General features: G+C 41.7%; 2 protein-coding genes and 3 gene segments (V, D, J or C); 2 read left to right on the forward strand and 3 right to left on the reverse strand.

The window, feature by feature from the left end:
- The first annotated feature begins 492 nt into the window (after window positions 1-492).
- On the forward strand, window positions 493-8,978 carry map7a (microtubule-associated protein 7a). 3 transcript variants are annotated; one of them, XM_030391607.1, is made up of 16 exons: window positions 493-1,062; window positions 1,534-1,726; window positions 2,519-2,593; window positions 2,704-2,867; window positions 2,969-3,068; window positions 3,462-3,578; window positions 3,800-3,957; window positions 4,874-4,990; window positions 5,095-5,240; window positions 5,332-5,555; window positions 5,637-5,814; window positions 5,899-6,067; window positions 6,179-6,283; window positions 6,409-6,459; window positions 6,609-6,846; window positions 8,003-8,978. In XM_030391607.1, the coding sequence occupies exons 2-16, from the start codon at window positions 1,660-1,662 to the stop codon at window positions 8,011-8,013; spliced, it is 1,920 nt and encodes a 639-aa protein (XP_030247467.1). In that variant the 5' UTR covers window positions 493-1,062; window positions 1,534-1,659; the 3' UTR covers window positions 8,014-8,978. The 3 variants fall into 3 exon arrangements, with proteins under 3 accessions (XP_030247467.1, XP_030247464.1, XP_030247465.1); XM_030391604.1 differs by lacking the exon at window positions 1,534-1,726 and adding an exon at window positions 1,781-1,846 and having other exon boundaries at window positions 494-1,062; XM_030391605.1 differs by lacking the exon at window positions 1,534-1,726 and having other exon boundaries at window positions 494-1,062.
- On the reverse strand, window positions 8,735-15,840 carry LOC115565936 (vacuolar protein 8-like). The gene is made up of 13 exons (XM_030391608.1): window positions 14,610-15,840; window positions 13,667-13,783; window positions 12,869-12,988; window positions 12,620-12,739; window positions 11,751-11,870; window positions 11,428-11,636; window positions 11,293-11,338; window positions 11,093-11,217; window positions 10,769-10,900; window positions 10,545-10,659; window positions 10,286-10,420; window positions 9,827-9,952; window positions 8,735-9,703 (listed from the first exon to the last, which is right to left on the reverse strand). The coding sequence occupies exons 1-13, from the start codon at window positions 14,800-14,802 to the stop codon at window positions 9,579-9,581; spliced, it is 1,683 nt and encodes a 560-aa protein (XP_030247468.1). The 5' UTR covers window positions 14,803-15,840; the 3' UTR covers window positions 8,735-9,578.
- Window positions 15,841-18,571: 2,731 nt separating this feature from the next.
- On the reverse strand, window positions 18,572-19,235 carry LOC115566379 (Ig kappa chain V region 120-like). The segment is given in 2 exon segments: window positions 18,572-18,924; window positions 19,033-19,235. Coding segments are annotated over 2 exon segments (387 nt in total).
- Window positions 19,236-19,688: 453 nt separating this feature from the next.
- LOC115566383 (Ig kappa chain C region, B allele-like) lies at window positions 19,689-21,314 on the forward strand (the record flags this gene model as incomplete). The annotated part of the segment is given in 2 exon segments: window positions 19,689-19,818; window positions 20,731-21,314. Coding segments are annotated over 2 exon segments (450 nt in total), but the record flags the coding sequence as incomplete, so codon positions are not given.
- A 450-nt stretch (window positions 21,315-21,764) lies between these two features.
- Window positions 21,765-22,362, reverse strand: LOC115566067 (Ig kappa chain V region 3381-like). The segment is given in 2 exon segments: window positions 21,765-22,090; window positions 22,183-22,362. Coding segments are annotated over 2 exon segments (378 nt in total).
- Window positions 22,363-22,483: the final 121 nt, after the last annotated feature.

Below are 22,483 nucleotides of genomic sequence, written 5' to 3' on the forward strand. Positions count from 1 at the left end.
AGGATTTATAATCTGAAAGCCATGTCGATGTTGATACACTTTACAAGCAAAGAGAAAAACCTTTGGACAAATGATGTATAATAATGATATAAAAGATTAAGTGCATATTCCTTTGCTGTCACTGAGGGCTTTCTACTGCTAGTAGGACTCCCCAAGACCTAAAATCACACTTTAATGTGTAAAACTGGTGGAGTTACCCTTTAAAAGGCCAGGCTGACTTCAGCTTGTTCTCTAGAAAGAAAGACCTCCATCTAGTGGTCATACCATTTCATTCATCAGGGGGGGAATCAAGAGTAAAAGAAAAAAAAGAAACACTCAGTATTTTTGCCTCAGCTATTGAGGACACCGACTCCATCAGAATGAGTTAATGTCCAAACAAATGTATGTCAATGAATATTATCCCGCATTCGTCATGGTAATAATTCATGAAGACAGGCTCTCGGCTTTGCTTCCATTATTCTATTCCCGTCTCCAGGAAACCCTGCATCCCTTTGGCCGCTTCCATCTAGCAGGCAGGCACGGTGGTGGGGGAGTTAAAGTGACACAGCTATATTATGTTGAAAGTAAAGCAGAGCAGCTCACAAGGGTGAGATCTTTAAAGGAGGGGTGGGAGGGAGTATCCTTTTTATAGATGAGACTCGGTGAGGATCAGAATCTCTCCAGACTTCCATAACCTTAAAGGAGACAGCGGTGTTTTTCCTCTGTGGATAACCTGGCTTTAATTCGTCTGTGGCCCTGTGGAAAGGGGGGCATAAGTGGATGCTTTGTTTTCATGCTTGGTTGGTAAGGCACAGATGGACAAGCAGCTGATGCAGAGGGCAACGCACTTGGAAAGCGAGGACCCGAAGGCATCTTGAAATAGAAATTCAAAGGAGGAGGAGGAGAGGGAGAGAGAGAGAGAGGAGGGGGATTTTTGAGTGAGAGCATTGGTATGCCAGGCTCAATACCTAGCTAGCATGGCTGTGCAGAAGAAACAGAGTGTCGTCCCTCCATCGCAGGGACCACTATCTACACGTACCATTGAGAACCAGAGGAAGGGGAATGGATATGACAGAACGGGAGGTCAGTAGGATTTATCTGTGCTCTTGCTTAAAAAGCGTCTGCGTGTTATCTTCTCAAAACAAGCTGTTTGTTGAGGCAAAGCCAGCATGACTGTAGATCATAAATACATGATCATCTGATCACATTGATGACGCATTAATGGAATATACAGAGAATTTTCTTTTTTGAATTTAACTGAGGTACAGCTGCCATAAAAATGATGACATCAGGGGCCATCTGTGGACACAGATTACATAACATACATAGAATAATCAGCATCCTCACATTGTTTAACCCTAAAGGAATATATCCATTTTTTTATTTTTTTTTATTTTTTAACCCCTTCTGCTTTTCTACAAACATCAGATGTGTTATATGTTGACTTCTTTCCACTGCTTGTATTAGTCATCTTTCATGAGGACTGGTCAGGTGCTACCATGTTCTCTTCGCCTTTGATACGCAAGCACTTTATAATGCCTCTTTTATGTGCAGCTGACCCCTGAGGCCATCGCAGTCCAAAACAGCCACTATTTGGGAGAGATTCCTCACGCTGATTTGTCTTTTGGTCTAAATGCAACAGCCCCTTTGGGTCATCTGCTGTGCTGAAAGCTGAATTTAATGGTGGAATTCCAAGTATATTATAGATCCAGATGCCAAATGGATACGGAGAAGAACAAAAACAGAGGTACTGCTGTGTTTTAGCCGAATAACGTGCTGCTTTTTCCCCCCTCACTTTTAGACAACTGCAAACCAAATTCACAGGCAAAGAAAACCGCCGTTTCTGCCTCTTCACGGATCGCTGCAGGTTTGACACAGCTGTCTATCACATTCATCCTTTCATCAAGCAGCTGTCAAAATATTATGAAATTGGATACTAGGGTTGCAGCGGTATACTGGTGTTATGCATGCAGGTACAAAAACTGACAGCTGTCATTCCGTGCACAACTGTTTGTTATTCTGCTGTGTTAGTGTAGTGTATATATATTTCACACTTGGTCACTACAGCCTGATAATTCCCTATAGTGTAATACAAATATTGGTCTCTGAGGGTGCTCCGAGTGCCTTGAGAGTGAAAGTGTGAATATCTGAACAATCCTTTTCTGACTGAAGCTTTCAATGCCTGTACATGCAAAAGACGCTGTGCTGTAATTGCTGCATCGACTCAAGTGAAGTTTAACCAGATTGTCAGAGAGTATCGTCATTTGGGCAGACTGAAGGAGCACCTCACACGGAGCAAGACATATCTCTCGTCTGGATTGACAGCAGCAAAAATAAGAAAACAAACAATATTTGAATCCCACCAAAACCGACAGCAGCACCCAATAACAACATTGGATAGCACTAGGAGATGTAATATCGTTTTCTCTTTAAGTTTTTGTCCTCCACGTTTCTCCCTACTTCCATCAATGATTCTAACTAATAGTATTCATTTATGGCATCAAACCAGTGACGACAAACTCCTGTTTTGTCATTCTAGTGGCTAATGGACAAAACATTGATGAGAGGCTGAGGGCAGCACGGGAAAGACGAGAAGAGCAACAGAAGGCACTTGGTATGTTAAGGCCCTTCATGGCACTGTTAACCCACTGTCCTCGATTTTCTCGTCAGATCACCGTACGTTACTGATTAATCTGTTTATACTCGTTAACTGTTCTCCCTCAGCCTCTCGGGAGCTGAGCAGAATTGAGCGGGAGCAGCGGGCCAGGCGGTACTTTGAACAGCAGCTGCAGCAACGCAAGAAGAAACTCCTGGAGCACAGGCTCAAAGAGGAGAGGAGGCGTGCTGCTGTGGAGGAGAAGCGCAAGCAGCGACTGAAAGAGGAGAAAGTGAGTTTTGTTTGGTTCACAAAAACAATTATTTTTAGTACAGGTGATGCTTTCACAGAGCTGGATTGAGTAACACTGAAACTTGTTTTTCCTGAATTAAGGAGCGTCATGAATCAGCAGTGCGTAGGACACAGGAGAAGAGCCAAAAGGCTCAGCAGAGCCCCGGTCAGAACTCGAGAGGAAGGAAGCTCGCCAAGAACGGTGAGTATAGATGAATGTGCCGCCTTTTTTTAATCTCCTCTCTTTTAACATGATCTTGCTAAACTCATAACGCCATACTCAGCAGTAGAGCTGCAACGATTTGTTGAGTAATCAATCAGTTGATTTAAAAAATATTAACTGATGATCAAGAAATATTTGCTGGTTGCAGCTACTTAAATTATCAAGGATTTGATGCTTTTCTTTGTCTTAAAAAGTTGTTTTTTTGGGACATTTTAACCGGCAGATTAATCAACAATGAAGCGCAATCGGAAGTTGCAGCCCTACCTAACAGTATCTGTTCTTTTTGTAACATATCTTAACACAGCATTCTTGGAGTGCCTTATCTTTTGTTTTTGCCGCACTAAAACTTTACTATACTGATCAATACGCTAGTTCCACGTCGCTTACCACTGACACCATGGGAGAAGAACTTGGTCAGTCGCCTCCTTACCCCCACATGCTCTTATCTGGCCAGGAGCAAGAGTGCTGGTTGTCAGTCAGGAGAAGAAGGTACTCTCCCTCATGATAACAGAATGCACCCATTTGCTTTGATATAATAGCAATGCAATACTAACTGTTTCAAGAGACTACTTCAATTAACCTTTCCAGCTCTTTGAATACTAACGCTGCTCGCTTTCCTCTCTGTTTGCGTGCCACTTCACATTTCCATTACTCTTTCCACCATCCGTCCCTATTTTTCTTCATAATCATGGCACAAATCACTGGATCAGTTGTTCATATTTGTCGTCGCGCAGTTTCATTCCACTCCATGAACACCACCATCACCATCACTCCTCCGAAACCCCAGCGCTCTGGTTCAGTCCCATGCAGGCCAACTGCCTCACCCGGTCCCAACCACAGCCAGTATAGAAGCATCAATCTGGCACAGGTAAGTCCAGCGGTTCCTTTGGACTCACATTTATGATGTGTTGCTAATATTGTCAAGTCTTTTTCCAGTCTATACCTTTTCATTCAGTCAGATTTATTGGACTGAAAGAGGGGAAAGATTAAGAAGAAAATTAATTCTGATGACACTTTCTTGGCTGGGTGGGACTTTCCGGCACTGTACTGAATTGGTTTAAATCGTACTTAAAAGCAAGGGACTACTTTTTGTCAACTGGTAATAATTAATCTGAGCAACCAAAACCACCTGGGGTTCCTCAAGGGTCCGTTCTCGGGCCTCTCCAGTAATTAGCTTTTACATGCTCCCCCTCGCTCAAATTATGGGATATTGTAACATCTACCACACTTATGAGTAAACACACAACTCTGTGTAACAGTGTCACCACATGACTACAGCTCTGCGTAACAGTGTCACCACATGACTACAGTCCCTTACAGGATTTACTACAGCTGAAGACAGAGGAAACTGAAATGATGGTTTCTGGCCCCAAACAATTTAAAAGTCAGTTCTCACTTTGAATCCCTGGCACCAAAATCTACAAATCAAGCCAGAAATCTTGGCATAGTTATATACTCAGACCTGGATTTCGACCACCACACAGCGTCACATACAAAATCAGCCTTTTACCACCTGAAAGGAATTAAAGGATTGTTGTCCCATCAAGAACCAGAAAAACTTGTTCAAGCATTTTTCTTCAAACGGCCGGACTGTTATTATGGGGTGTTCACAAGGTCCCAGTAAAAAACAGACAGATGCAGCTCGGCCAGAATGCAATTTTACTTTTTAAATGTAATGTGGTATTTTAATGCATTTCAATGTCTTTGTAAAGCACTTTTGAATTGCCTTGTGTCTGATGGTGCTATATAAATAAACTTGCCTTTTTTCCTTCATTTCGGTTTAGTACAAATCACCAAGGCAACAAGACACTCCTAAGAGGAACTCGAACAGTGTCTCAAATACTCAAAATGCCTCCCCCAGTCCCAACAAAAGCCAGCAGAGATGCATCAATCTGGCACAGGTGATTCCGCCTGTTCCTTCCTCTGCTGTTCAGATTATTGAACCGAAAGGGACAGATTCAGTTAGAAAGTAATTCTGAGTTTCTTTCCCTTCTTTTTGTTTTAGATCAAATCACCAAGGAAGCAAGATGCTCCTAAGAATAAGAAGAACTCAAACACTGGCTCAAGTACAAGATCGACTGCCGCCAACACCATGGTCAAACTGGCCACCGTTTTAAAGAGCAGACCCTCCCCCCCACCCTCCCCTGAACGGTAGGTGAACAGTTTGTGACCTAAAAATACCCACAGAGCACAATAATCTGAACAAAGTGGGACATCTGTTCTCTCCCACTTGTTCTTCAAGGACCCCCCGAAGATCGATTAGCAGACATCCGACCACGCTGCAGCTTGAGCTCCCATCCGTCCCTGAGGAGGATGTTTCTGTTTGTAGCGCTGCCCTCTCTCCCGGTAACTCCAGGCCTGTCAGGACATCAGCTGAAGGTCGGCAAGAGAATCCACCTGAGACTCCGTGTTCCAACCTGCCCGAAAACAAGACGGAAGCAAGAACCAGAGCAGCAGCAGATAGAAGTAAGATAGAGAAACGCTCATAGCACAAAGAGCAGTATTTTAAGCGTTACAGGTATAAACTAAAGTTGATTTTCTCTTCAGGTCCTCTTCAGACACCTCCTTCTTCAACCCCAGGGACTCCTCAAGTCACTTCCAAGCCTTCAGGCGGGACTACAGACCGGGAGGAGGCGTCACGTCTCCTGGCTGAAAAGAGGAGAGAGGCCCGGCTCCAACGGGAGAGAGAGGAGCAGGAGCGGCTGCAAAGAGAGGAGGAAGAAAGGTAACAAGCATTCCGCGCCATGAGACAGAAACACTGCAGTGGCAGGTCATTACGATGTTATATTGCAATTTATGACGTGTCCAGGCGGTGTCGCGAAGAGCTGGAGCGCAAGAGGGCAGAGGAGCGAGCGCGCCAGCAGGCTGAGGCTCAACGTCTCATCGAGGAGAAGATGAGGAGGGAGGAAGAGGAGCAGAGACAGGCCGAGGAAGAAAGAGCTCAGGCCATGAGGGAGGCCGCCCTCCTGCAGAAACAGGTGGGAAATGCAAACTGTCCTTGTGGACACATTTTCTCTTACTAATTTGTTTTTCATGGAAAATCACTGTTTTCATCCTTTTTTTATTGTCTTGTTTCCTGTCTGATACAGAGAGAGGATGAACAAGCCAAAGAGAGGGAGAAGGCCGAACAGATCAAACAGGAGCGGGAAATAATCGCACAGAAAGAGGAGGCAGCGCGGCAAGCGAGGAAAAAGGTTGAAAGTGTTTGATGGAAAAAAAGTTAGATGAGTGTAACTGTGTTCATCAAACGAGCAACATCAAAAGTCCTGTCTTATTAAAGGAACTGAATGTTTTCACAAAGCTGTTTTCTTTTCTCCAGCGACTTGAGGAGATCATGCGGAGGACCAGAAGGACAGATTCTCCAGATACGGTGAGATTTACTCTTCGGATTTGAAAAAAAGTACATCGCCCCAGGGCTCATATGACGCATGACCAGCATCCACTTGTAACTAACCAGCTTCACAAAAAAGCAAACAGCTTGTCCTTGACTAATTGAGTTAATACCTTTTTTTTTAACAGAAATCTGCACCAGTGAGGACCTTGCCACCCTTGCCAAATGAAGCGCAACCAAAGGAAAACACGCATCCTGTGCACAACGGCACTATAGAAGATGCAGTCAAGCTGCCGGCGGTGACTAAAACCTCCCAGCTGGGTCTGAACAACGAGGAGGACATGGTACCTGTTGTGGCCTTCAAAGAACGCAGGTCTCTGAGGACTCTCACAGGACTGGACGAAATCCAGACCCACCAACGAGCAGGTGAGACGTGAGCAGCAGGGCACGTGAGAGCGCTTGTTCTCCGGTCGGGAAATTATACCAAGCACTGCCAAACAGGTGTTTGTCAGAAAAAGCCAGACAAATACATTTTTTTGCTTTGAATACTGCCTCGTTTTACCTGAAGAAAATTACCTCAGAGGTGAAATATAAGACAGTCGCTGCCAGTTGATATCACACTAGACCTCTGGATGTCAGACCAAAACAAATACGCATGTCGTTCACTCAGTTAAGCTGGAAAAAAAGAAAAGAAAAGAAAGCTGCATCTGAACAGACGGTGCTCACAAAGCCCGGATCAAACTGTCAAAACTAGGCAGCGCTGATCAAATACGAATCAAGAATTCTGTTTGAATTTCTCACTCTTTTTCACTTTCCCAGAGAGTTTGTCGACAGAAGGCGGCCATTTTGCTTCAGAACTTGGCCCACATCAGTCAAAATGTCACAAGAGGCTGTGCAGATCAAATATGACTCAAAATCAGTGCATTTAGGTTTATTTGTCATGGATGTGGCTACCAAACCAAAGGACAGAGAGGTAGGGTTGAGCCGATGGAAGATGCCATCATGTACAAAATAGGAGTATGTCAGGAGCTGTTGGTTTGTGACACGTGGTAGAGAAAATGAAAAGAAGTTTGTTTCTGCTGCACTAATGCTACCTCTGCCTCTCCACGTCTGGTTTATTATTTTCTTTTAATAAACCTGCCCAGTTAGGTGAACAGCGATGCTCGTTTACACTGGCGGCAGTGGTGTTTGTTTTCTGCTGTCAGCCGTTAAGTTTGTTCCTTTCAATCACGCCGCTGTTATTATGTTTTCCTAGCTTAATTTTTTTAAGAATAGCTAGCGGGATAACTTTTTTCTCAAGCTTCCGAAGCTTAACGCAGCTCGGTCAGAGATAAGGCGATGTAGTGCGGAGACAAAGGCGCTTTTTGGCGTGGGGATGTGTGAGTGCGAGTCCAAGCACTGGTTACGCAATGCTGACCACAGTGGTGTGCTAATGAGCAACTTCTGCCTTAAGACAACTCTGAGGGGACATAGCACCCAAAAAAATATATCTTTACATAGCAAATAGTTTGTTTTGTATTTAATTTCTACTGTCTCTGAAACATTTCATTTGATTCCCTTTTTTCTTGCTTCCTTTCTTCAGAGGTCATCTGAGCTCCTGCACGCGGGCAAGGCGATCACAAACTTCGTTGGAGAGCGGTGATTTCCCCGTGAACCACAGCGATTACTGCGGCACAGCCATTGCGCTGCCCCTCCGGCACCTTGAAAGAGCATGTAAAATACAGCCTCGCCTCTCACTGAGGACGTCAGCATTTGCTCACTTTTCTGTGTGTAACCAGTGGCACAAACCTCGGGCAAGCTATTTATTACCCTTCAGTACTGCAGGTTTCTGAGCTAATAACGACTATCCCAAAATATAACACAGTAGACGTAGACAGTGGTGATGATAGTTTGCTGGATAGTGTTGCCTCTGTGAAATACTAGGAATAGCCATTCCAACAAACACAACATATGTTAGCCATATGCTTATTGCTTATTCCTGACATTTCTTGCCATCTAAGCACTTTTCCTTCCTCAGTTTTTGTCACTGTGGGATTAGAAATAGCTCGAGTGGCTGTTTTGCGCTGAGAACACAAGAGATTTAGGATGTTGGTGAGAGCGTCACCTCCCGCATAAAAGTCCTATCCTGCCCTATGATTTTGTCGAGTACAGCAATCACATATTTCAAAGCTGCTAAGGAACTTAGTTTCCAAAGATTTTGCTTCAGTTTTGTGAGTGTTGTTTTAGAGAATACGATGCACAAAGCGTTTATTGCACTGACAGTTGCTCTGTTTGATTATTGCGCTAATCACATTAAAAAGCAATCTCTGAGGCGTAGAGGTTAGGCGAGTTTATTATGATAAAAAAAAGCATATAAAAACAAATGTATCTGATCATCGATATTTGATCTTATAGTTTAAGTATTGCTTCTACCTGTCATTTGTTATCCTGGTAAAAATTGAAATATACGCCATATTTAATTAAAGCTGATACTATGCTGCATCTCTGCCTTGTTTTTCACTTAGTTTGTTGACTGTAAACATACAAACTGATGTAAAATAAACACATTAAAAACACAATATTATAAAAAAAAAAATGATGCTCGTCTATGCAGTGCCTGATTGTAAACATCTTGTCCAGTCCCAACAGTGCACAGCCTTCAGCACTCATCATGAGAAGGTTAAAGGGTAAGTTCATCCAAAAATGAAAATTCTGTCATTATCTAGAAGTGGATGGGGACTCGTTTTGAAACCTTAAAAAAACCTGAACATAAAATGGGGCTTTACAGCTCGCCTGTGCAAGCCACGAGATCTGAAACTGATCTGAAAAGGCGTTTTTCACACCTGCACGGTCGAGCTTGTGCGCCCACATCAGATGGGGTGTGTGCTAATGCTTCTCCAGTAGTTTAGCAGCTACTGTGAAGATTTCTGCTCAGAAAAGGCTGTAAATAAAGTATTTTCAAATCAATTTGAGATCTTGGGGCTTGAGGCTTCAACAGACTTTATTTACATTTTAAAACAAGCCCCCATCTACTTCAGTTGTCTAGGAGAATGCTGCTTTGCGGTGAAGCTTCTGAAATGCTTTGTGGAGAACAAATCTTTACCTGACCTTCTCCATCAGCATGAGGGTAGGTAGATGGGCTAATGACAACAGTTTCATTTTTTGGGTAAACTTATCCTTTAAGGGTAAACGGAAGATAGCTGGATCATTTGCAGCAGCCGTCTGGTTTCCTCCGTCTGCGCATGAACCGTCCTGAGCTGAGCCTCCAACTCACTGTCAGCTAACAGGGATGAAAAGTCTCCATCTGCAGAGGAAGACGGCACAAAGCAGGCTAAGAACTCCTGAATTACAGCGAGCTTGGAGTGCTCTGCTTTGATAAAATCATTTATATGGCTGAAGTATCCTCAGCTGCCCAATAAATACAAACCTTTCTTCAGGTTGAATATTGTAACTATGCCAAGCTGCTGGAACTTCACATCTTTCTGTCTGAGGTAAACCAGCAGGTAGTCCAACATGGTGCTGTAGTGAGGTCTCAGCAGCTGGAGCTTATCATCTGGGGGAATAGCGTGGAAACAAATGTAAATTTGCCAAAGGAGGCAATGTTTTCACCTGTTTTCCTTTGTTGGTTTGTCAACAGGGACACACAAAAAGTACTGAACAGATTTCAACGAAATTTGGACTCAGATGGATCGAGATAAAGGGATGGATCCAGGAATTTTCAAGTTAAAGTAACAAAGATTTTTTTTAATGGTTTTTGTCCACAAATTAATTGTTATCTGTGTTAGGGGGAGCTTCCATCGCCATGAAAATCATAGTTATTTTCTGTTGAGTGTACAAAAGCCGTGTAATTCACAAAACTAAGCGTTACGCTTGTGCATGGCATTACCGTTCATTTCTAGTTTGCTGATGATGGCCGCACTGTTGTATGACAACTGGGGAGTTTGCATTCGTCCTGACAACTTCACCAGTCTTGAAACTTGCTCTGACGTTATCGTCACTGACAACTCAGACCTGAGCTGATCTGAAATGACAAGCGGGCAAATTGAGACAGATTATGAACATGATTCTTATGAAAAGGGATCCGTAGAGTGGTAGCAACATCACAACAGAACAGATGAATACTCAATAATGTCCACATCTCTTACCCCAAGTCATCAGGTGATCTAAGTGTGATGTCACATGCAGCAAGGTCTCATCTGACAAGGCGGGAGACAGAAGCGCCCGGAGGAGTCCTGATAAACACAGGCTTTCCATCACAGCCTAGAAAAATGATGATAGGAATCAACATGACTCGATCTCTATCAGGCGCCATGCACAAACAAATCATGTCGGCCTATTTACTACAGACATGTGACGAGGAATCATGTACCTGCTGACCCACGCGGGAGCCGCACAGGTCAGCGATTATCTTGCAGCTGTGTGTGATTATAACTGAGGTGGATCTGTGACGATGAAGCAGCTGACCGATCTCATCCAGCAGACCTTCACTAACCAGGATGTCCTGGAAAAAAACAACAACACATAAATATTACCAATAACAGGACTTAAACTGAATAGTTGCCTCAAGCTTCCAGTCAGTCTTTTTAAAAGCCAGTGATGACGAGTTCAAGAGAAGGAAAAAGAATAACCCAATGCATTCGTTACTTCACAGTTGTAACACACAACAGATAGCACCATCCCTGGGAAACTGTACATTGTTCGGTGGGTGTGCAGACAGTGCAGACAGCAGAGCTAAGGCTGACTCCGGTGACGACGTTTTCAGCAGCGCCTTCAGAGGCGACACACAGTCCAGATCCATCAGCTGCTCCTGGATCAGAACTACACAGAAAATAATCACTTACAGCCTCTGATCTGGGTATGGCGTCAGTTTCTGGTTTCATTGTTCACAATTACCATTCTTTGAGAGAGTTTGGAGGCATCGGCATGCCTGGGATGAATTCTGAAAAAAAGGAATCATAAACATATTTACTGAGCATTGCAGCTGATTTATCTAAAATGTATCTGTCAGCTTCTACAGTTCACACTTGCTTTTTGCACAGAGGAAGACATGAGGGTCAGAAGAGACTTTAACAGAAAATGGCCTCCAATGCTGAGTAGCTTCTGGTGGTGCTCCTGGACAGCAGCGATGCTGCACAGAGCAGCGCAGCTGTAGAACTGAACCTCTGAATCTGAGGACTGCAGCAGAAGGACCAGGACAGGAATGGCTCCTGCCTGACATAAAATCCTTGTTGACCAGTCTGGAAAAAGAAGAGAAATCAAGCAAAATAACGCCAGAAAGAAAAGGAACGCGGCTGCTTCCATTTTTTTAAGAAAAACACACAGACACTGAGGTTAGAAGAAAACGATCCGACCTGACTGTGTGAGATGTAACAGAGCCCAGGTTGCGTTCTGTTGCACCTGTGGGTCGTAGGATTTTGCTAAAGCCAACAGTGGTATGATTCCATCCACCATGACAGCCTCTCTGTTCGATTCTGTGTGACAAGGAAGAAAGACATTTTATGGAGCATATTTTCTACTTCACTTTTCCATCATTCGTTACCATGCCATCATCTAATTCTTCCCATTTATCTGGCAGTGCAACCTCATATTGTACATGTGACAGGGTCCATAATTACATATTATGCAACATACAGCTATATTTACTGAATAACTGATGAAAAATAAACATAAATATGTGGTGTCAAACCCTGTTACAACACTTGATGAATGGCTGCTCACACTGTTTGATGTGTTTATGTATTACTTACAGTATACTTATGTTTCTTATGGTTTCTATTTCAGTCTTTAAAAAGTTGAGCCATATTCAAATGTTTTATTGTACAGACATGTTTCAGAACTATAAAATACTCCACTCAGGAAGAAGAGAAGATGTACAAAAAGCAGAAGAGGGAAAAAGAAAAAAAAAGATGAAGAAAAATGTAAAAATGTAGGACACGCAAAAGAAGAAGAAAAAGAAGAGAGAAGCTGCGGAAGAAGAAGACAAGGAATAAGAAGAAGGAGAAGAAGGTGAGGAGCAGATAAAGAAGAAGCAGGACAAAGAAGATGGACGAAGAAAAAGCCGAAGAGGAAGGAAGAGGAATGAAGAAGGAAGCAAAGAAGAAAACGGAGCAGAAGACAAAGAAGAATGAAGAAAGGGTGAATCTAAAGAAGAAGGGAGGAGAAGAAGACGAAGAAGTTAGAAGAAAACGACAACAACACAGTCCTCCCTGTCTGTACAAACCTGAGGAGGCCAGCAGGACGACACAGGCGCATGAGTGACACTGGGCGGCGGCATCACCAGACAGGAACAGCTCCAACACGGGCACCAGCACTCCCATTTCAATCACTAACTCTTTACACACTGAAACCAGATTTCATTATGGACGGCAATAACCTTCTGATGCATCTGTGATTAATATTGATTAGACCTATTAAAACACTTTGAATACAGTGAATGAACAAAAGACGATAATTTAAACTTATCTCTTACCATTATTCTTTACTAACAGATTGACCAAGGAGAGAGAGATGGTCTTTTGCACATGCAGGTCAGTTGATAAAAGTAAAGCCATGACCGGCTCCATGAAGGCATCTGGTAATGAAGACTCCACTGTAAGATGATCAGAAAGGAAGGAGGGAAAGAATAGAATAAAATGAAAAAGAAAAGATATTTACGGCTAAAGTATCTTTTAGAATAACCAAGATCGACCAAAAGTTGAACACAATCTAAGTTAGATGTTGGTCTCGTTGAATAAAGGTGAAAGTTGGTTATCAACATGACATATTTGAACTGTGGTTGGTCTATGCACCAAGTAAACTGAGCAATCTGTAAACTGCCACATATGTAAAATACAACATGTGGTCACACATTTGCACACTACTGGTCATAACCTTATCAATACAGTGCTCTGATTAAAGAGGAAACTGAAATTAAAGTATTACATTCACTTTTAATGAACACAAATCCTCCTACAGCTGCCAGATTATAATAATAATAACAAAGGATATAATATGGTTGAATTTCAAAATAAGATCAATTAGTTTCTCTCTACATGATGAAACTACAGCCCACACATGCAGGGGATTATCTGCCAACGATGGAACAAAAACGGTTGAAAATTTGCATACTGGTCGTACCCGTTGCGGAGGTTAACCTTACACTGACTGTTATCAGACACATGAAGTGCAAACAGTCGTTTCATTTCATGTGCCACTGATCTGCAAGTCAGTCTATCGTGAAGATTGTCAGAAGCAACATAAATAAATCAGTTTTGACTTGTCTACTCACAGTTATGACTGAGATGTAAATAATACATGGCCGCAGTCATCTGTAGATCAGTGTTTTCGGAGGTTGAGAGTCTGTTCAGCACCTGAAGACTTTCCTGATTCAGTAGAGCTTCAGCATCTAAGAGAAAAAAAAAAGATACACAATGATGACCTTTCCCAAACGTGAGGGATGATAATCAGTCTAAAATGACGACATAAATCCCCTTCACCTACTTAGTTATCATATATTTACATTGCTGCTGATTATTTATCTCTGATTGTGTTAATATTTTGTGAAAGTAAAAACTGTCCTCCAATCCAGTATTGTCACAACATCGATATTGAGGTAAATGGTCAAAAATATTGTGATATTTGATTTTGCCGCCCAGTCCTTGCATTTACACGGAAGCTTATTACTGTAAAGAAAAAAGAGAAAACTAAGCTTGATGAAAAAAATGTCCCCATGGTTAGACATAATAATATGATAAAAAGTCAAATTATGAGATAGAATGTCATAATTATGAATTAAAAAGTCAAAATTATTGGAAAAAATTGACGAATTACGTGATAAATGTAAAACATCTTAAATAAAGTGTTAAATTATGCGATAACAAGTCATTATGATGGGATTTAAAGCCAACATTTAACTCATAATAATCCCCACGATAATCTCATAATTATGATTTACTATGTAATGGGAATGTTTTGGTTTTTTTTAGAATCAAGGCGTTCATTATATGTTTTTCTTTTTGGCTGACATGAGCTTCCATACTTTCATGATAACAACAACAACACTGTTGATGTAACTTTGATCTTCGAAATTACATACACAAATAAATTACATAACATTACATGTATGTGTGAACTGGGTAACTTAGTCGCAGCAGTAAAACAGTCAGAGCGTGTTTACGTGTGTCTCCTGTCCATAACAACGCCGCTGTCAGGAAGAAAGTAGGTGCACCTACCACACAGGAGGAGCAGAGAGGTGGAGTCCTCGGTCAGCAAACTCCTCTCAGGTGTGATCCTGAAGCAGGTGCACCGACAGAGCTCTCTGAAAACATTCCTGACTTTTTGCCCAAACTCTCTGCAAACCTTCCTTAAATAAGCAGAAAACTCTTTGAGCAGTCGGGAGCAGTCCTCACAAAAGCCCGGGGCCATGACTACATGCTGAACAGAGACGCACGACACCTGCTGGACTACCTGACAGTGGACACGCCTCCGTTAATGTCACGTGACTGCAAGGCGGATGCCTCTTCATTGTTGAGTACAGTACACGCTGTTCAGAAGCCCTACTGAAGGGAAAAGGTCCAGAATACATATTTTAGTAATCTTGAGGGAGATCTGTTGTGACACAGCAACTCGGATGTCTTCAGTAGCACTGCACAAGGGATTAGTGCCATCTGCAGGTTACATCGAGTTAGAAAATGAGCAGTGCTTCCACAGTATGATCATGTTTTAATGTTTGTTTAAGTCTCTTCGGATCCTCATGTCTTCCTCTGTGCAAAAGGGGACATTTATTTTAAGGGACATTTATTATAAAGCAGGACTGATACTCTATTTGTTTTGGACTTGGATATCAAATGAGGGAGAAGTATAAACATTTCAGCGGATATACTACAATCCATTAAAAACAGGTGTGTCTCATTCAACCAGTACAGGAAGACCACTGATTTTGAGTCAGTCGGTCCTATGACCTGGACACTATTGAAAAATAGGAGGTGTTTAGGAGCATATTTTGGCCATTTGGAGTCCATTGGTACCTATTTGTAGTGACAATTTTTCAAAAGTTTCAGGAGAAACATGCTCCTAAACACCTCCTTACATCAAATCAATTCCTTCGTTCATCATTGTCTTTGCATCTTCTTCCTGGTGACTTACTCTGTCACAGGTACACATTTGGTTAGATTTCATTGCAGTAATGTGGAGAAATTTCACCTCAAAATCCTTCAAAAATGAATAACTCAACCCTAAGCCTAAGTCAAGCTATGTGAACCATTCGAAAAAGTGTCATAACAAATAGGTACCTCCTGGAGGAACAATTTTGGCCCTAAACCATCCCATTCACTTCTCAGTCCAACCTCTGACCCAACCATAAGCATAGGTCCAGCTAGGTGAAACTTTCAAAGAAACTGTCACTACAAATAGGTACCAGTGGACTCCAAACAGCCCGTAACATGCTCTAAAATGAGAACTTAACAGGAAATTCAATAAACATAAATGACCAAAAGCATTTTTTTCTGTTTTAATCTCTTTAAAAAAGCAAAACAAACCAGACAATTGTCATGCCGATACTAATAGATCTGTAATAAGCCAGTATCAGCCGATAATAATGGTCTACCAATATGTCAGTTTTGCTCTAGTTTGTAGATATTGCTCCAATTTCGTATGTTTTTGATGTATCAATCATCACTATGTATCAAATATTCAGCTCTTTTGTAAGAGTAAGTAATTAAAGAGACATCACGGGCAGGGGGCATCTGGCAACTTGTCTCTGTGACTTGTTATCATTTTAAATGTGAAGGGCAAGATAACAGTTACATGACAGAAAAACTCACATCCAACCAAAATGGACTTTTCAGTATAATTGAATTCGTTCGTTTCATGGCCAGTAGATGTCTCTGATCACCTGTCGTCACTATGCTTTGTTCAGGGCAGTGTTGGGAAGATTACTTTGGAAATGTAGTTGGTTACAATTACAAGTTACCCCGTTGAAAATGTAATAGTAGTGTAACTATTTCAATTACTTTCTCAAAGTAATGTAACTAATTACATTTGATAACATTTTGATTACTTTTCTTAATTTTGAATGAAATCTCTCAACTGCTAACAATTTTCACATTTTAAGACCTATAGTGTGATAAGCCTTTCAGTTCAAAGGTTTAACCATATATTATGAGTCTGACCTTAGGCCTGTACTGCGAAGAGGCTCACTTCCTCACTAAGTGGAGCGACAACAGGCTGATTTCAGCCAAGAGGAGCAGGTTGTTTTAATGGAGAGAGTATGAGCGATACAAAAAAGCCTGATCACAGCCTGAAGCAACAGTGTTGCTCCAAACATGACAAGAGGAGGCTGATTTTAATTTCTGACAGCTCTACATTGAGCTGCTTTTAAATATGAAGCTTTAGAGCAACAACAACTGTTGTTTTGAACTGTGTTTTATATTGTTTTCATATATTTCACTGATCGCAATTATAAAATGCCAGTGTGTGTTTTATTGAAAGCGAGGCTGGGTGTGCGTATGAAAATAGGTTACAGTGGGTTTTTTAGGTGCTGTAGCTACAAGCAAATCTCATGTTGTCTCTGTACAAAGACCTTCTTAAATGTGAGAAAACAGAGTAGACCTACTCAAGATTTGCGTTTGGGCAACACATAACAGGTGAAACAATTAATTTATTCATCGCCACGACATTAAGTTAAAGTATCTGTCCCGCTGCGAGCGCACAACTTCTTTCAGTGGTGACTGACTGTATAAATGACCTTCTGACGCGAGTCGGATCAACAGCTGAGCAGCGTATCCCCTCAGCTGAACATCTGTAGGCGGAGACGCTCAGAGAGAAAGTAAACAGCAGCGGATCAGCACGATCTCTCCCTCCGCACAAATGCTCCGTTCTGATCCAGCTCGACTGGACTTTCAAAGTAAAGGTGACGTCAGCTGTAAATGAGTTGAATAGTGAAATAGCGGCGCTTTTATAACCGATTTTATGATTAAACTCTGAACAGAACCTGGTCGGGACCAGGTTATGAGCTAAGCATAAGTTACCATGGTGATCTAGCCGGGTAAAAAGAGAGCCACCTTTGTAATACGGGGAAGCCTGGCTTCTGTCTGTATTAAGTGTTTTCTGTATTTCCAGCCCAGGAACATCTTGTGCGCCGCCGACACTGTTGCTGCTGAGTCTGACTGCCGCCGTACGGTTTGTCGGTTGAGTCGAATGGCACATGACCAGAGAGAGCCAATCATAAGCGTCAGTTTTGGAAGGAGGATGTTGATATGAAAAAAACTAAAAACAAACATGAATCCAAGGGGGCGAAAAACTATTTAATAAATCCGAGCGTTGGCGGCGATTTTTCAAATGTAACTTAAGTCGTAATCATTGAAATATCCAAAAGCAACTGTAATTTAATTACATAGCCTATTTTCTCCCAGTAATGTAACGGATTACAATTACGTACATTTTGTAATTAAATTACGTAACGTCGTTACATGTAATTCGTTACTCCCCAACACTGGTTCAGGGCAATATCCATGATTGTACCTAATCTGTGGTTCCAACAATCTTTAACGATTGATTTCACAATTTGTTGCATCTAATGATGGTGATAAAAGTATTTATTGTGCTGACATCGCTTGAAATGATTGTTTGTGTAGCCTGGTGGAGCCAGAGGAGCTGAGGGCACCCAAGTCTATTACATTTACACTTGTCCAGAGCAACTTAGTAGTAATTCATTCATACACTGATGGCACTGGCTGCCATGCAAGGTGCCCACCAGCACATCAGGAGCAGTTTGGGGTTCAGGATCTTTCCCAAGGACACTTTGACACGCAGACCAGGGGAATCGAACCAGCAACCTTCCGATATCAGGACACCTCTTATTTGAATTGTTTAACTACATTGTATTTGTTTTGTTTTATTTTCATTGTATTTCATATGTTTCGTTTCAATTCTATTGTGATTTTGCATTAAAGGGACGATAAGAACACAACATCGCATGGGAGGAATTAAGAACAGGTTTTTCATAGCTTCAGTTGGTATTGCTTCCTGTGGGATGCTGGTTATCATGACAATGTTAGTTGAACACTTATTGAAATAATGAAAGAAATACATGCTATGCCAGTATATTAGTGTGAATCTATAGTGTGTGCTTGGTGAGGTTCCTGTCAGCTCTGTGTTCAGTGGTCTGTGACAGAGTCTCTTTCTCTGAGGGAGGTTTTTGTATGACGGCAAATCACTGTGTGGTCACCCACTCATTGTTTAATTCATCGTATCTCTGACAGTAATAAATGGCTGCATCTCCTGCCTCGACTCCAATGATGGTCAAATGAGAGTTATCTCCATCTCCTCGGCCAGAGAATCGAGAAGAAAACTCACTTGTAGGATTTTTAGCATTTTTCATGACTAACTTGGGAACTTGTCCTGATTTCTGGTGATACCAGTGCACTCTATTGGTTCCATCTGTCCATGTCTTAACCTTTGGGCTGGTGTTACAGGTGAGACTGACAGTGGATCCTGGAGAAGATGTGACCACAGAAGGCTGAGTTACAGTTAGCTGACTGCTGCATCCTGGGAACAGAGAAAAAACACACCACTTAGATTAGAGCAAGTAAATGTTATATCCAGCTATTACACACAGTATGAAAATTGTTTAAGCTCAGTCAAAAAAATCCTGACCTGTAAAACAGCAGCAGGCCAGCGTCCAGATGAGGATGGTGATGAGAGTCATGATGGTTGTGCTTTCTGCTGTGTTGACTGACAGATCTGAGTCCTGCAGTGTTGAACTCACAGGACTATAAACCTTCTCAGTTCACTGGAGGATCAGCTGACCATGCAAAGCCTCCTCTCTATGGAAATGATTTCTCTGCTCTCAGCACACTGAAGGCAACATGGTACACAACATCAGGAGATACACTGCTTGGATTTACACCATCTATGATCTTAATGGAACACAGGAACATAGTCATAATAGAAGTGCAGTCGAGGATTTAAGGATGAGTTTGTGTCCACTGTGGTTGGTATGATATGTCTGTTTGTCCGCCTTTCATTTACTCACAGGGTTAAAAGTAGATAAATAATATATTCAATTTCTTTTTAATATGAGTTATCAGTAAATTATGACAATTAGAAAAGGATCATGTTGATTTAAGCATCTATACATTTACGTCAAATTGTTAAAAATGACTTGTTTAAAGGAGACTGTCATCATTTCCCTGTTAGGAGTTGAAAAGTCAAGAAAAATGAATGAAAATGTTCATATTCATTGAATATTTTCCATCCATAACATTGGACAATCTTTGTAGATGTAACAAATATGAATATTTCCATGTTTTTATCAAAATCACAGAGTGTTTTCAGTGGATAGATGCTTGTTCACAGTGCAGGAGGTTTTTGTACGGCCACTTAATGAGTTTGTATCACTGTGGGTCACTTTTGGTGGAGGAACCAAACTCATCATTCACTGTAAGTACCAGAGATTTTATAATTTCTGCAACACTAAAAATATTAGACAACGTTTTTGTCAGAATGTGATGAAACAAGAATTTATTCTAAATATTTTACATTGTGTGGATATGTTTTGCAATTCATGAGCTGGTGTGATAACACAGTTTTGAAATGTTTGTGCAGAGATTAATATTCTTTCAATATTATAGATAATGTGGTATCATACTTCACAAATACCTGTAGTTTTCTGTCCTTATTTAAAAAAAAGAAAAACCTGTGTTTTTTAGTAAACTTTGGCTATAACATTTGACTCAGAAAAAATATGTTCTTTATTTTTTATTTGTAAAATTGAACAATCATTTGGAAGAAATTCTAATGTTGATGGCGTAGTATTTATATATAAATAAGTAAGAATGTGAATATCCAGTAAAGATGTGGTTTGTGTTCACAGATCGTTAGTTTAAAGTAATGAAAAGGAAGTGAAACAGGCAGATGTTAAAGTCTTTAACTGTATACACATGTTACATTTTTTAAATAAGAAAGTCCTTGAAGGAGTGAATTATTTATTGTTGAACAATATCAAGCAGGTATGAAGATTTAATTTAATTAACAAAAAGTAACATTTTCAAATGGCAAAGTCATGTGGTATATTATTGTCTTATTCTTAGTGATTTATGTTGAGTGTCACAGTAGATGATGAATTATTCTAAATGTCAAAATAACTTAAACTCTAACTGTTTTGCTTTCCATGTTAACGCCTAATTTCTTGTGTTTGTCACCTCCTCTCCTCTGTCTGATCACAGTATCATGCACACAGCTCATCCACAGCAGTGTTAACCTCTGTCATGTCTCATCAGTGTCTCATGTCCAGCTGTCTGTCCTGCACTGGAAGTTAATCTGCTCCTTGTGTGTCTCCTCTCTCCCCTCCAGCTGGCCCCATGGTCAGGCCCTCCGTCTCTCTGCTTCCCCCCTCCTCTGAGCAGCTCTCCGGGGGCTCGGCCACGCTGGCCTGCCTGCTGACCGGCTACTCTCCTCAGGAAGCCGCGGTGCGCTGGGAGGTGGACGGTACGGAGGTGACAGAGGGGGTCCTGAGCAGCTCGGAGGAGGAGAGGAGCGGACGCTACAGCAGCAGCAGCACCCTGAGCCTGAGCCGGGAGCGCTGGATGGAAGGAGAGCTGTACACCTGCAAGGTCCTCCATCATGACCACAGCCAGACCCAGTCCCTCCACATGAGCCAGTGTAAGGCCTAGAGGGGCCGGCTGAAGCCCAGGACAGGAGCTGTGTGTGGGGGGAGCAGGAGGAACACACCTGCTGCTCTGATCAACCTGAGTTTGAATGTCTGTAGAGGAAACTAAAGCTTTGTGACAGAGAACAACACTGCTGTAAAGTGTTGGACAGCAACAACTTAGAGAGTGATGTGTGTAGCTCAGCAGCTTGATGTGAGTGTGCTTAAAAACTGTCATGATGATGATTCATGTTTCTGCTAATAAAGCTTCAACTGATGAAAAAAACTTCATGAAGAGTTTGGTCTTTTATTAAGAGTCGTCAGAAATTAAATGATTTTCTTCAACTTATACTGACACTGTGCATTTATCTCGTCAACATTAATGGAAATTCTTTTTTTCATTCATCATTAAGTTAGTAGTTAATTTGTGATATAGGAAAGTAAAGAATGTGTTTTTATCATAAACAATCTTTTTTGTAAATATGTGATATGGGAATATTTTCTCTATTTCTGAGAGACAATTGATCTGAAGATGATTCTGATCATTAAATGTTCAAGACTATTTCTGATTAATCTATGAGTGTGAATGTGTTTTGTGTGCTTGGTGAGGTTCCTGTCAGTTCTGTGTTCAGTGGTCTGTGTCAGAGTCTCTTCCTCTTCAGCAGCTGCAGTCTCTTCCTGCTGTAACAGCTTAGAGTCTCTGCAGTCTGACTGAGGGAGGTTTTTGTATGACGAAAAATCACTGTGTGAACACTCCACCACTGTGGTAACTCTTACAGTAATAAACTGCTGCATCTTCAGTCTGAACTCCACTGATGGTCAAAGTGAAGGCAGAGCTTCTTCCACTGCCACTAAACCGAGCTGGTGTTCCTGATACAAGCGTTTTGGCATATTTTATTAAGAGCTTTGGAGGCTGTCCAGATTTCTGTTGATACCAGAACATAGCATCATCACCATCATCGTATCTGTGAACAGCTGGGTTGGAGTTACAGGTGAGAGTGACAGTGGATCCTGGAGTAAATGTCACTACTGGAGGCTGAGTCACAGTCACCTGACCGCTGCATCCTGCACACAAAAACAAATCATTGATTTATCAGCAGAAATCAATGAGAGAAAAGGCAGCACATCATGTCTGAAATGTTGCTGAGTGAACCAACCTGTAAAACAGCAGCAGGCCAGCGTCCAGATGAGGATGGTGATGAGAGTCATGGTGGTTGTGCTTTCTGCTGTGTTGACTGACAGATCTGAGTCCTGCAGTGTTGAACTCACAGGACTATAAACCTTCTCAGTTCACTGGAGGATCAGCTGACCATGCAAAGCCTCCTCTCTATGGAAATGACTTCTCTGCTCTTAGCACACTGAAGGCAACGTGGGACACAACATCAGGAGAAACACTGCTTGGATTTACACCATCTATGATCTTAATGGAACACAGGAACATATTTATATTAGAAGTGC

Source organism: Sparus aurata, chromosome 16 (assembly GCF_900880675.1).
Source record: "Sparus aurata chromosome 16, fSpaAur1.1, whole genome shotgun sequence".
NCBI classification, from domain to species: domain Eukaryota; kingdom Metazoa; phylum Chordata; class Actinopteri; order Spariformes; family Sparidae; genus Sparus; species Sparus aurata.

Bases quoted from the DNA above. Each gene is read 5' to 3' on its own strand.
- LOC115565936 (XM_030391608.1), bottom strand. From the start codon at position 14,802: ATGGCCCCGGGCTTTTGTGAGGACTGCTCCCGACTGCTCAAAGAGTTT. The intron at 12,989-13,666 runs GTGAGTAGACAA...ATCATCTTACAG, and splicing joins TTTACATCTCAGTCATAACT to TGGAGTCTTCATTACCAGAT. The intron at 10,421-10,544 runs GTAAGAGATGTG...TTGTCATTTCAG, and splicing joins AGATCACCTGATGACTTGGG to ATCAGCTCAGGTCTGAGTTG.
- map7a (XM_030391604.1), top strand. From the start codon at position 957: ATGGCTGTGCAGAAGAAACAGAGTGTCGTCCCTCCATCGCAGGGACCA. The intron at 2,594-2,703 runs GTATGTTAAGGC...GTTCTCCCTCAG, and splicing joins AGAGCAACAGAAGGCACTTG to CCTCTCGGGAGCTGAGCAGA. The intron at 5,556-5,636 runs GTAAGATAGAGA...TTTTCTCTTCAG, and splicing joins CAGAGCAGCAGCAGATAGAA to GTCCTCTTCAGACACCTCCT.